This window comes from Eublepharis macularius, chromosome 11, assembly GCF_028583425.1.
Source record: "Eublepharis macularius isolate TG4126 chromosome 11, MPM_Emac_v1.0, whole genome shotgun sequence".
NCBI classification, from domain to species: Eukaryota; Metazoa; Chordata; class Lepidosauria; order Squamata; family Eublepharidae; genus Eublepharis; species Eublepharis macularius.
In genome coordinates this window covers 27,695,957-27,710,482 of record NC_072800.1, presented here as the reverse complement: position 1 = coordinate 27,710,482, position 14,526 = coordinate 27,695,957, and the positions used below count along the sequence as shown (strand labels likewise).

General features: G+C 41.7%; 1 protein-coding gene across 1 annotated transcript in view; it reads left to right on the top strand.

Moving 5' to 3' along the window:
- Positions 1-14,526, top strand: part of BBS9 (Bardet-Biedl syndrome 9) — a 309,282-nt gene that overhangs the window by 7,051 nt on the left and 287,705 nt on the right. Inside the window, exon 6 of the mRNA XM_054991070.1 lies at positions 3,928-4,041. Within this exon, the coding sequence (XP_054847045.1) occupies positions 3,928-4,041 (114 nt within the window). The remainder of the gene's footprint in view (positions 1-3,927; positions 4,042-14,526) is intronic.

Here is a 14,526-nt window from a genome sequence, read left to right as displayed (position 1 = left end):
TTTGCCCTCCATGCATCTGACGAAGAGAACTGTGATTCTCGAAAGCTTATGCTACAATAAAATTGGTTAGTCTTAAAGGTGCTACTGGACTCTTTTTGATTTTTCAGTGTGGAAAGATTCCCAGAAACAAGCAGGTAAAAGACAGAATAAAGTTAAAATCGATTGAGAAACTGATAGAACAGGGAAATGGTGAGAGTAACATAAAAATCCAAACATGCCTGTGAACATGCATGTGCACACACAGAGTAAAACTGCTAAACTTAACACCTAACACATAAACATAAAAGGGGGGGGATGAGAACATATGACCTGTCCTGTACTGTGTGGAAATCTTGTACAGTCTTGATGTGGAAGGCAGAAGAAAGGTCCAAACAGAGACCATGTCTCCAAAGAACCTGTGCCTCACAGGGGCGGTAGCTGGAGAAATGTTCCAAAGTATTGAGGATTTGAAGACGCTTTATAGTATAGATGTTCATGATCTGAAATGAGCTGGTCATAAGGCAGAGCAGTGATTAAAAAAAACAAAAGACAGGAGGGAAAATGGCTGTCTCAGGGAGGGTGATGGGTCTGTGATAAGGCTGATCACCTGCTAGATCCTGCTCCACATTAAAGCTAGAAGAAAACCTAATTCTGGAGAATCACCCAGAATTGTGGTGGGGAGTGGGGAATTAAAGTGGGGAGGAAGCTGATATTGAAAAGAGAAGTTTTCCTGGTTTGCCTAAAAGTTAAAAATGCTTCCTGAAGGAGGTTTAGAAAAGAGACCTAAGACCAGGAAGATAAGAAGATAAGATAGGAAGGGCAAAAATTTTCCTGTACAGTTGCTAAGATAAGGGGGAGACTGGCTGGGCTCACTTTGTTATTCATTGTCTTGGAGAACTGGGCAAAATTATTCAGGGAGCAGGCTCCAATGGCCTGGGGAGAATGGGCCTCCGGTTAATCTTAATCCTGCTTTCTCAGGGTAGACGGATGAGCTGCTTTAGCATTCCATTGCCCTTTGAATGGCTTGCTGCTGTTTAATCACTCACTGAGGCTAGCTTAATATCAGCATAATATTAGCCTTAAACCCAAGTTAGAACAAAATTGATCAAAATACAGGGTCTCCCTGAGGTGAGTGTTCTGGGGGCTACAGTCCACATATGCATGATAATCTAGCAGAAGCTGACCTTTGGAATGGAATGATCAATGTTTCAGTCTACAGTTGGACTGCAATTTGGAAAAAAGCTGTAACTAAATTAACTTATGAATAGTACTAATTAATATTTTAATAACAAGAAAGGGTTAAGAAATACTGCAAGAAAGACAATTGTCTGAAACAGAATTTAAAGTAATTTCAAAATACAAGGTTGTCCTAATTTTTGATGTGTTGGAAAGTAAGAGAATTGCCAGTCTGAAAAGGTGTACAAAGTAATTTTATAGTTCTAGCAAAATGAAGGGATGGGCCAAAATTTAGACGTACATGGTTCATCATGAGGTTTGATGAATTGTTGGGAGGAACAGCGATTTGAAAGCAGAACTTTCACTATAGATCCAGGACATACAAAATAAATATTTTTTTTTACTCAACAAGCATTTACTGCCAGTGAACGTAATAACAGCTGCATAGCTCTAAAAGGGGATTAAACAGGTTAATGGATGGCCACTCAATGGCTACTAACTATGGTAAGTTAGTACTCTCCCCATATGAACCCCAGAGGACTCTTTGTTCTAGCGATAAGCATCTATTAAAGATTCCTGGCCCTAGGGAGCCCCGCCTGGCATCGACCAGGGTCAGGGCTTTTTCAGTCCTGGCCCCAGCCTGGTGGAACGCTCTGTCCAACGAGACCAGGGCCCGGTGAGATTTATTAGCATTTTGCCAGGCCTGTAAGACAGAGCTGTTCCTCCAGGCATATGGCTGATGCTGGGCGGTGCCCCCTTAGCCAGGGGAACACAGTATATGCCCTCCCTACTAGTGACACCTCCATCTCTCATACATCCCTGGCAAAATACTCTGGAGATGGCTGAATAGGGGGTTGTCTGGATTATGTGCCACTGTGTTTACATACATACATACATACATACGTATGTGTGTGAGTATGTTTATATGTATTTTAATCTATGTATTGGGATGTTTTATGATTTTAAATTGTATATATGATGAAATATGTTTTTAATCTTGGTTGTGATCCGCCCTGAGCCTGCTGATGTGGGGAGGGCGGAATATAAATGAAATATAAATAAATAAATAAAAATCAGTTAAAAGAAATTTCCATATTTAGAGACAGCAATCTCTGAATACCAGTGGTAGGCGGTAACGTCACTTGTTCTTCCCCTTGTCCTCTATGTTCTGTTAGTTGCCTCTTCAACTGGTTGGTTTAAAATAGGATGCTGGACAGGACAGGACGGACCACTAGTCTGTTCCAGGAGGGCTCTTCACATACAATGCTCGATAAAGCCAAAGAAGATTTTGATTTGCTCTTTTCCCCCTTACAACAGTAACTATAGCAGTTAACATGCAACATATTATCCTAAATACCTAACAAACTGATGATGAATAACAGTATTTTAATTTGAGTTCTCTGGCCAGTAGCAAGTGTTATTTTTGTGGTCTTCAAATTTTTCTTATGTTAAGAAGTTGACAGTATGAACTCTGTACTGGAGGTATTTTGCAGAAGTCAGTGCCATGAATAGCAAACATATCCCCTCTTGACCTTTAAATTTGAAACAGTGATATCTGGGGTTTCTATATAAATTAAATAATAATATGCCATTTTAATTTAGTGTTAATTTAATTAAATTAATCAGTCCCCAAAACAAGCAAATATGGCTCATGCGGAGAACTGGAGTTAAGGGATAAAAAGAAAAACAATAGATAAATATATTGAAAATCCGTAAAGATGGTAACACCAGAGGTACTGTGGATAAAATTACTAAAATCTTAATGGCTAGTTTTTCCTCCTTTGGTTTTTAACACTTTTTAAAAAAGCAATATATATGATTGCTTTTCCGTTTTGCTTTTGCTTAATACAGTAACATTTTATTATCTTTAAAAAACCCTCATATTTTGATAATCTGCGAGAAGTATGTAATCATGAGGCATAGGGCACCAAATAAATTACAAGTTTTTTGTGAAGTATCTGGAGAACAATTATGGTGGTGGCCAAGGCTGACCTATTGTCCCATAGGTCAACGGATTAATAGCTGATTCAGATGTACAGAAAAAGCATATGGTATACTCTGGGACTATATTGTTTCATGTTTCAAAAATTACCTGTGTGAAAAAGGAGAGTATCCCTGAAAAGTGGGATCATATATGTACTATTAATATGGTAATAGTACGTATTGAAGTTTTGTTTCCTCTTGAAAGCCAGTGTGATGTAGCAGTTAGAGTGTTGGACTAGGATCTGGGAGATCCAGGTTCAAATACCAGCTCTGGCATGGAAGTTTGCCAGTCATGCCTTCTCCGTCTAATCTAGCTCACGGAGAAGGGGAGTACAAAGTATGCTGTTTGGGGTCACCATTGCGGAGAAAGGCAAGGTATAAAAGAAATAAATAAATAAGCCAACTGCCTCTCATACAAATACCATTTGCTACACTAATAGAATGTAGTGATGGAGCTGTGGGAATGAAACCAGAATAACATGAAATACTTTTTTAAAAAGTGAAATGGAACTCCAATAATCTTTTTTGTTTTATTTTCATTATGTGAGAAAAATGTTGTGCTGTATCTTTTTAAGTGCTGTGGACATCCAGTCACTTTTTGTCTGAAATCTGTTTTGCAGGATCTCCTTTTTATACAGTGTTTTACATAGGATCTAATTCTGTGGATGGAATTATGATTTCTAAATGAGTTTTCTGATGCAATGGAATCATAGTATGATCTCTTCTACAGTACATTTTTTTTCAGGAAGGGAAGATGCTACAGGTGTAATAACGTCATTCTTTTAATAGGAACTTTGGGAAACACAGAACATGGAAATCAATATCAGATCAAACTTATGTATGAACATAATCTACAGCGAACAGCATGCAACATGACTTATGGGCCATTTGGAGGCATAAAAGGTAAATTTTAAATTAAGCATAGCTTGTTTTATATAATCCATAAAGATGGTAAATTATTGGTAATAAATGTAGATTCTCTCTATTATCGGGGTTATAGGAGTCACAGGAAAGGCAGAGGACCTAGATACTGCAGAGGCAGGTGAGGAAGGATTGGTACATTCAGTGCATTCCTAAGGATCCTTTTTCCTGCGAGTAAGACTCATTAAGTAGAACTGCTTAGGAAATTAGGGGAAAAGAGATGAGAATATTAGTTTGTCCTTGTACTATTTGTGAGGATGATGGAGTAGCCGAACAGCAATATATTCTTGTAATATGATAGCCATACCATTCTTGACATGGTGACATTGTGTGTATTTATTTAGCTTAAATAGAATCCCAGGTGAACAATTGATCTGAATATACGTTGTCCAGGGGTCATTTCGAGGGGGAATGTGCTGGAACAACATTTCAAGGGGGAAGCTTCCCCCGCCCGGCACTGACCTGATCCTGGCCGTTTCATCCCTGATCCAGGCCATTTTTGGCCCATTTAGGCCTGGATTGGGGCTGAAATGGCACGGATCAGGGCCGAGACAGCCCAGATTGGGTCGGTGCCTGGAGGGGAAACAACTCTCCCTTGCCTGGCACCAACCTGGCCCGGGCCATTTCAGACCTGGTCAGGGCTCAAACAGGCCCCAAATGGCCATTTTTGGCCATTTGGAGCCCATTTCGGCTGGGATGAGTGCCAAAACCACCAGGATTGTGTCAGTGCCTGGTGGGGGAAGCCTTTGCCTGGCACCAACCTGATCCTGGCCGTTTTGGGCCCATTTTGGCCTGAATCAGGTGGTTTCATCCAAAATTGGGGCCAAACCATCCCCTGTCTGGAAGCAGCCAAATCCCGGCCCTTTTGGGCCAGATCCTGGCCATTTGGGGCCCCTTTCAGCCATTTGGGGCCCAATTTGGGCCCGGGCCAAAAATGGCCAGAATTGGGCCCCAAACGGTCAGGATTGGTCCCAAAATGGCCAGGATCGGTCCTCTGACAGGTGGTGGATCACTCTCCCGCTCAGCAGCGGCCTGATCCTGACCATTTTGGGCCCCTTTTCGGCCGTTTTCAGCCCATTTTTGCCATTTTGGGACCATTTGGGGCCTTGAATGGCCAGGATTGGGTCCAAAATAGCCAGGATAGGTGATGTCAGGACGTGTGGCATATGCAAATCAGTTATGCCAATGAGACATTTCCGGTGATGCCAAGGGGTGTGGCATATGCTAATGAGTTATGCTAATGAATTATGCTAATGAGTTCCTGCAGCTCTTTTTCTACGAAATGACCCCTGATGTTGTATTGTCGAAGGTTTTCACGGCCGGAGAACGATGGTTGTTGTGGGTTTTCTGGGCTGTATTGCCGTGGTCTTGGCATTGTAGTTCCTGACGTTTCGCCAGCAGCTGTGGCTGGCATCTTCAGAGGTGTAGCACCAAAAGACAAAGATCTATTTAGCCCGGCACCAAAAAGTTACGTCATCTTTATTTATTAAACGAACCAGTGGGGTGCTAGTGTGATGGATGAGGATCTGGGAAACTGGAATCAAACTTCCACTTTATGAAATTTGTGGGAGAACCTCTAACCTGCCTTACAGCGTTGTTGTGAGGATTGAAAAAAAAGGAAGACTCTTGTATGCCACCCTGAGCTCTTTGGAGGGAGGGCAGTATCAAAATGTACTAGATAGATATTTCCCTAGGCCATTGGATTTGGTTCTTCTGTTTTAGGCCTGCATTTTTCAGATACTAGATTTTGTTGAGGAAAGTAGGGGCTATATGGGGGCCTGCCACAGGTGGAATGTCCCCTCCAAGGAGCCCTCCTTCACCCTCTCCCAATAGCACTGAAGTAATCAAAGGTTTTCTCAGTTGCCACCACTCTGGTCTAGGAGGTTCCCAACTAGAGTGGGCCCAAAGCACATGCAGGGCTCTTCTCTTTGGAATGTCCCCCTTGCATGGCAAATGAAACATGTGCACTGCTGTGCAATCTATATTTAGGATAACTGGTTAGTGTATATAGGGGTCCCAACTTGAGCTATGCTTCAATAACAAGGGGAAATTAACAAAGTACGGTCAGGAAAATAAAATAAATTCATGTTTATTGGAAAAATGACACAGAAAAAAGAAAAGATTCTAAGAGATGGAATGAATGCCAAATACAATGTATGTGCACGGACAGACACATCGAGCTAGTATGCAGTTACAACCTACTGCCTGGGATACCTGAGTTCTACAAGGGGATGCCTACAGGAGCAAAAGGAGAAAGAAATCATACAAGCTTGATCCTGATGGGAGGAGGAGTCTGGGAGGGTGCAGTGGTGGGAGATGAAAGACACACATCAATGGTACACATCAGTGATTCCATGCAGCGATGGGAGGTTAGTGGTTGAAGCAAGAAAAGTGGTGAGGAAATGGAGACCTGCTCAAAGCCTCTTTGGAAAGTCCTGTACAGTGTCACAGGCATAGTAAGTGGGATGATCCAGCTACAACCGGAGAATTGGGGCTACTTTTATGAATACATAGTTCTATTATCCAGGGTTTCGTTCCCCTCTTGATTGAGATTGGTCGGTGAGTAAAAGTTTGAATTTTACGGAATGGTTCTAAGTCAACTGTTTTCGAATTCAGGCAGGAAGATTTGAGGGATATTGCATGAATGTAGGTGGTCTTGCTCAGTTGAAAGACATTTCACACGTTATGTCTGCAGGACCAAAGACCTGATGGGATTAATGTCTTGGTCTGGGATGGTTGATAAGATTGTATCCTGGGTGTATGCCTTGCATATCCATTTGTGTATTAGAGCTATTACTATGGCCAGTCTAGGACAGGGGTCCCCAAAGTGATGCCTGCTGATGCCACGGCATCCACAAATATCTTTCCTAGTGCCCACCAAATGTTTTAGAAAGCGGGCAAGGCCAGTGGGTCTTTTGTTCAGCAGGACTCCTAGTCAGCCAGTGGAAATCTGGTTGATTGTGCAGACTTTTAAAGACTTTGCTTTGGCAGCATCTACCATCACAGCTCAAGGATCTTCACTGCATGATTGAAGGTAGGCAAGAATGCGTGTATGCAAGAAGATACTTTAAAGCAATATATTCATTTGGAAAGGCATCCTATTAAAGCAGTATTTCTGCCTGAAATATTAAAGAGTTACAATTACAGTTATGCATAACCTCCTTCCTTGATATTTTGCAGTTAGCTCTGCCTCTTGTGGCAGCAATTTTGTGATTGTGTCTACCAATTCCAAAGGTGTCTGAAGGCTCAAAAAAGTTGGGGACTCGTGATATAGATGATGCCTCTGGAGCTTTGAATGGGGAAATGGTTGATGAGATTGCCTCCAAGTATGCCTGTTTTCTTCAGGAGGGGCTCCTTCTCTATTCATATGCAGGAGTGCCTGGCAGATGTTTGTTTTCCAGGGACCCCATCATGCATGCTTGTGCTTTGTTTCACTTGTATTCCTGGCCTCAGAACATGCGATTAGTCTGTGCGTGGTGGTGGTAGGGAAGTTCTGATGACTGGCTTATGTGTTTTTTGCATACATATGTATATATTTAGCCACTAGAGGGCACTAGTGTATTTCTCTGAACCACACATAGAAAAGGTGAAAGGCAGACAAATGAATTAAAACCAAAGAAAAGATGTAAGAATCGGTTGGTAATCTTCAGGCAGACTAGAAATTATGAGTATTGACAGTCCAGAAAAGTTGCCATGTGTCTATGAGCAGTGCCAACATCACATACAAAAAAAAGCATGATAGTTTTGTTGCCCTCTGGTCTACAGTAATTTATACGAGTCAAAAAAGTAGAGTTCATAATGAAACCTTGGGTTGTGAGAGCAAAACATCTTGTAGAAGGGGAGATGATACAAAAGAGCCCTCTCTCAATACTAGGAATAGAGCATGTATAAACAAAATTTCACTATAAACGCCCTTTGCTTGTTACTTTTTCTAATTCTCATAATGAGGCCCAGAGACGCAACCCTTTGACAAGACTGATTAGACTGAAACACCATGTATCCTTCATTGTATTTCTTAGCTATAGTGAGATAAATAATGTAGCCATTTTTCTTTCATGAGGATTTAATGAGGCTTAAAGCCAAAATCAAGAATTTGAAGATTAGGGAAAGCATTTCCTGCATTGTTGTATATTGTCTATACAACATCTGTTATAAATAACTAGATTATAATATAGTACACTGTTTGGTTAAACTGCCTCATCTTGCTCTGCAAGCCTATCCATATTAGATCTTTGCTGTAGACATGCAGACTTCATGTCTCATAGCCAGGCATTTCTCTAGTCATAATCAGTGGTTCATTTGTTAGGAAATGGCATCCTAAACTTGATTTGATTTCATTGTCTCCACTGTAAGAATTAAGAGGGATTGTATTCTGGGGACATGCTGCTGAGCTGACAGAAGAGGTTGAACGGGCAAGTCACCTGATTCCTCTTCTCATTGGTACCCTCCTGACCCCACCCTCTTTCTGTCTGCAAGACAAGGCCTTTTGTGCTTGTGGACTGTTACTTGCCTCTCTCTGGTTACTTGGATCCTGCTTGGTGAAGATAGCCAGAAACCAATACCCTCCCTCAATCTGCTGGGCCACTATAGCCAGCCAGCCTTTGCAGATCTTTTCTCAAAAGGTCTGTGTTAGACAAGTTGCTTATTGTCTTGCTTTGCTGGAAACAATGCTAGTATTTCCAAGCATGATTATTGTTTAAATGTGACTAATTTTGTCAACAATATGCTTTAATGCTTGAAGAGTTCAGTATTTTCAGTGTTATAAAGGTGAACTCGCTATCCAGCTATGTTGATAGTTTTATTGTAATTGTATGAGAATGTTTCTACCTATATAATGCACAGGGTTGAATCCAACTAGCTTTTCTGCTTAGAAAAAAGGAAAAGTGTGTCTGTGGGGGGTCCCCTTTGACCACCTAAGAGGTTGTGCTGAGAATCATGGGACCTACATGTACAAAAGCCATGTGAGACAGAGGGAATTTGGTGACCTTCACCCAAAAAGCTAGTTGGATCTAACTCAGTTTTCTTTACTACAGAACTTGTGGTTTTTGTTTTCAACTTTTATTCTTTCCTCCCATTCAGATGGAAAAAACTAAGAAACACATGGTAAGATAGCACAGGGTATACCAGTTTGCAGCTCTTTCTTCAGTACTGTGTATTTTGAAATGTTTCTTGTAGGCACTTTGACTTTTAAGTTTCATAAATATGCCAAATAGGACAATGCTATATGGTAAGTTTTAAATGATGTATTTTATGTTAAAGCAGTACAATAGATCTGCCCAGTGTAAGAAAATAATATTACGTATATTTCAATTGTTTCCCAAATTTCTCTCCACCCACTGACTTTTTGCCATGACTTCAGGATTTTGAGAAACATGGCAATGCCTTTTCAAGGTCACATAAGGCTACTGTGGGAAGACAGAGAAACAGATCTTATGGAACACCTGTAGGCTACAACCCAAAACATTGAAGTTGCAGAAAGTTTCTTTATGATGTATAAAAAATGGTGTGAACTTAATATGCTTGAAGGGCTTTTTCCAAAAGGCCACTGCAACCAAATCAGTATCCTAAACATGGTGTGTGTTGCGTGCTTAGCAGCAGGGATGCTGTGAATCTCGCAGCGAACAGTTCATCTTTTCTGCAGTTGAACTTACCTTGCTCAACACAACAGCAGCAGCAACAACAAACATTCGATTTATATATCGCCCATCAGGACAACTTAACACCCACTCAGAGCAGTTTACACAGTATGTCATTATTATCCCCACAGCAAAACACCCTGTGAGGTGAATGGGGCTGAGAGAGCTCCTAGAAGCTGTGACTGGGCCCAGATCATCCAGCTGGCTTCAAATGGAGTGGGGAATCTAACCCGGTTCTCCAGATTAGAGTCTTGCACTCTTAACCACTACACCAAACTAGCTCTCAGGTGGTGACCAAATTAGTATATTCAGATTGCACTGAACAACTTGAACAGTTGAGCTTTGGATCCCCTCCCCCCTCCCCCAAACTTGCTACATCTCGAAAAGTTTTGGGGGGGGCAGCAAAGTTTCCAAAATAGAAAATCAGAAGAGCCTGACTTCCAGCTAATCTGGTGATTGAAAGTAGCCTGTTCTTGTGAGTAAGTACAAACAGTCAAACAGCCCATCAATTAATTGTCTGCCTGAATGGGAAGTGAGCCAAGCTGGCAGGTGTTCAAGCATCATTTGAATATGATCTTGCATTTTTATAGCACAAGTAGTATTGTAAGAATTACAAGAATTCTTATGCTGTTTAAAAATATAAAATGGCTTCCAGAATTACACATCTGTTTTATGTTAATCCACAGATCCAGAAAAACAAAAGAGAAATAATAAAAAACAATTATATTTTTAAAACAGTAGAAAACCTGTACAGGAAAAAAAATTACAAGGGAAAGAAATGCTATAGGAAAGCTAGCTTTTCTTAGCCAAATGTCTGAGTCTGTTTTACTTTTATTATAGTTCAGCCTGGAGGCAAAGCATGTTTCAGTCTTACAACAAAGAAGGTGCTATGAGGAAGAATTCTTTTTAGTAATGAAATAGTACATATGTAAAAACCATGCAATATTGTAACAGGAAACTTGTAAGAAAAGTAGACTGTGGTTTACTTTTCCACAATTTTGCAGGGTGATTTTTTTATTAGGTGCTAGTCAGAAAAAAGGTTATCAGCTGAGCTTTATGTTGCAAGATTAAATGTATCTTTTGCCTTTGTGAAAATAAGGTAATGATATAAATGTGGACTTTGATTTATCAGCTCTTTTGCTCCTGAAGTCGAGCATTTAGCCATTAACATGAAAACATGAACAAAGCAACATGAGTGCAAACATTCTTTTCTAAGCTTTATTCAAAAGATAAATTTACTAGTCTCTCTTTGTGCTGTAACACAAAACTAAAAAACAAAACATTTCCAGTTTAAGATGTGGCCAGTCCAGGTCTCTGTACTGACTGTACTATCTGCTTGATAAGTATGGTCATTCACTTGAAGAAATCAGACTTCCTCATTTACTGCACAGATTTTATAGAACAATTTGCCCATCTTTGTTTGCTATGTCCTGTTTCTATTAGCCTTTAGAAAGACATAGTGGAACCTCTTATTTTAAAAGATATGTCCCTAGCTGCTGCTGCTCTTGAGGTAATGAGTATGTTTAAATTTTTATTTTTTAAAAGAATGGTAGTTGGTGCTTTTTTCATAACCATTTTTCAATTTTTTTAAAGTTGGATCCTCTGCACCATGAGTATAGCAGGCAGGCCCAGTCCAGATTGAGAGCACACACCCCTGCTATTTAAAGAATAAACCACTGGGAACTCTGTTCATGAAACGGGCCGTGAGATGCAATATTCCTTCTAAGCTGTGCAGTGTTGTGAGCCAAAAATCTAATTCGTGAGCTGAAACAATAATTTGTGTTAAAGTTTTGAGTGTGCCTCCTTTTAAAAAAAAATCAATCTACAAACATACAAACAAACTACAAACTAATTTGTATTGTTTTTGCTTGGAAACAATAATGCAAGCAGTCATTCATACATAGTTTCTAAAATCAAGCTAAATTTCTCTGAATGCAAAGTTATTAATACTTCTCCTTCCCAACTGTTTAATATACAAATATAAATATATCTGAGAATATGTGCTAGGGTCTGCATCCCATCCTAGGCACATGCTAGCCTTCTTTATTCCAGCAAGATTGCAGCAGGTAGGCAGAGAGATTTACAGTATAATCCTGTACAAAGTAACTCCAATCTAAGCCCATTGATTTCTAGCCTCTGTAGAATCCAAAACCAAAAACCATGTAATACATTTTGATTACAGTCAAAGCAAATTAACAATAAAAACCAGTTGTCCAAGACCATCTGGTCCCATTAGGTGAAAGGGCCACAAAAATCAGAGTACACTTATGTATAAAAATGAATATGTTAATGCTGATTGCAAAAGGGTAGCTGTGTTAGTCCATTGCTGCAGACGCCAACTGGCACCTTAAAGACTAGCACATTTCAAGATGAGCTTTTGTGAGTCAGTGATGACTTCTTCAGATATGTATGGAAATCAACCAGAGAATCATTCTTACATTTTCTTTTCCCCACATAATGAATCTGCACTTGAAAGACTCGTGAAAGAATTCATCCTTGATCTTGATCCCCACGCCGCCCAACCTGCCCTGTAAGAAGGATTCTAAATTTGTTTACCTCATCTGAAGAATTAAACAGTGACTCACAAAAGCTCATCTATAAATATAAAGACAAGTGTCCTGACTGACTCATCAACGCCCAGCCCAAACCCTGGACCTAGAAACGTGAGATTTGGGGAGAATGTTCCTTTTGTGATGTAGAGGATTTTAAGAAATTCACCCCCTAAGGGAGTAAAAAGGGGTTTTCCCATAGGGATACAGCTTCCTGTGTGGCTGGCAGGCTTGCTCCCCCCCCCCAACTTCCAACTCAGCTTCCCTGAGGTCATTTGCATATGTGGCCCTGATTGGTCATCATCCCAACATTCTAAACAGTATGCAGGACACATACAGTACCTTAGGACACATTCAATGACCACCAGTCATTGAATATGTCCTGAGGTAAAAATACACCTCCCAGTCTTCCCCTTTAGGGTTGCTAATCACCCTGTGGGGCCTGGTTTTCCTGTGTGGCTGGCAGGTTGATGGGTTAGCTGTGGAACTCTGTGTTCTGAGGTTAAAATCAGGTAAAGGAAACTGCAGGCAGTTGAAGAAAGACAGTACAAGACTCCTGAAAAGGATTTTATATAAAAGTCAGTATGGCAACTGAGTTTTTAAATGTTCATGGGGAGATGGTGCATGACCTTTCTAGGGGCCATTTCAGTGCGAACCTCTCAAATGAACTACCAAAGTGCCCACTACACCACCCCTTCCTCAGGTCCAACTCCACCTCATACCTCTTGCAGCCATCACCTCTACTGCCCCCAAGAACATGCCTTTCTCTCACTCTGTCACTCATGCTTGCTTAGAAGGGATTTTAAGAAATTCGCCCCCTAAGGGGTTAAAGGGTAAAATGTGTATTCTCATAGGGACACAGCTTCCCTGAATGGCTGGCAGGCTGCAGCCTGCTTCTCCCCCCCCTCTCCCAACTGGCCAGCTCGGCCACTCTTCCCTGATTGGGCTGGCTTTTCAAGGTCATTTGCATATGCGGCTGATTGGGGCTCAGCCCAACATTCTAAACAGTTGCTAAGGGAGTCATTGAATGTGTCCTGAGATAAAATGGACGTCCCAGTCTTCCCCTAAAAGTTCACTAGGGTTGCCAATCTCCCTGTAGTGTAGTGTTACAGCCTCCAGGGGTGGCTGGAGGTATCCCAGAATTACAGCTGATCTCCAGGTGACAGAGATCAGTTCCCCTGGAGAAAATGGCTGCTTTGGAGAGTGGACTCTATATTATTATCGATTCTGAGGCCCCTCCCCTCCTCAAACACCACTCTATCCAGGCTCCAACCCCAAAATCTCCAGGAATTCCCAACCTAGACCTGGCAACCCTACTGTAGGGCCTGCCTGCTTGCACCCCCCTCTCTCTGACTGGTCAGATGTGGAACTCTGTGTTCTGAGGTAAAAATCAGGTCAAAGACAGTTGAAGAAAGGACAGTACAAGACTTCTGAATGGGGGCTTCATATACAATTAGTATGGCAACCTGAGTTTCTAAATGTTCATGGGAAATGGTGCACAACCTTTCGAGGGGCCATTTTGATGTGAGGCTGTCACATGAACCTGCCAAAGTGCCCACCACATAGGGTTGCCAGCCTCCAGGTGGTGGCTTGAGATCTCCAGAATTACAACTGATCTCCAGGCAACCGAGACCAGTTCCCCTGGAGAAAATGACTGCTCTGAAGTGTGAACTCTATGGCATCCCCCACTGAGGCCCTCTCCCCTTCCTCAAACTACACCCTCTCCAGGCTCCACCCCCAAATCTTCAGTAATTTCCCACTTGGACCTGGCAACATTACCACCACACCACCTCTCCCTCAGTCCAACTCCACCTCACACCTCTCGCAGCCATCATCTCTTTCCACCCCCAAGAAGCTTCCTGGCAGACATTGTGCAAGATATACTGATGCTAAAAGGAGGAAGCAACTTAGAGATGTGGCAAAGAAATATGCACATCGTACTTCTGTGGTGCACTGAGCAGCAGTGGCCAAGTAACCCAGCAAGTCCGAGTCCAAGGGAAAGGTGACCATCCCTGCAGGCCTGGGGCACTGTAGTGAAGACCCTAGCAGACCTAACAGCCACAATATACTGTGATATTGCCACTATCATGGAGAAGTCCATGGACTGGTGGTGCAAGCATGCCATTCTGACCCCCAAGAACGACAAGGCTGCCATCATTAATGAAACACAACTTAACTCCCTTGAAGGGGCAGAAATGGAGTGCCGATCTGTGGACTCCAGTGGTACAAATGTACGATGTGGTCCCACTACCACATGGAGTTCTCAACATTCTCAACCCTCC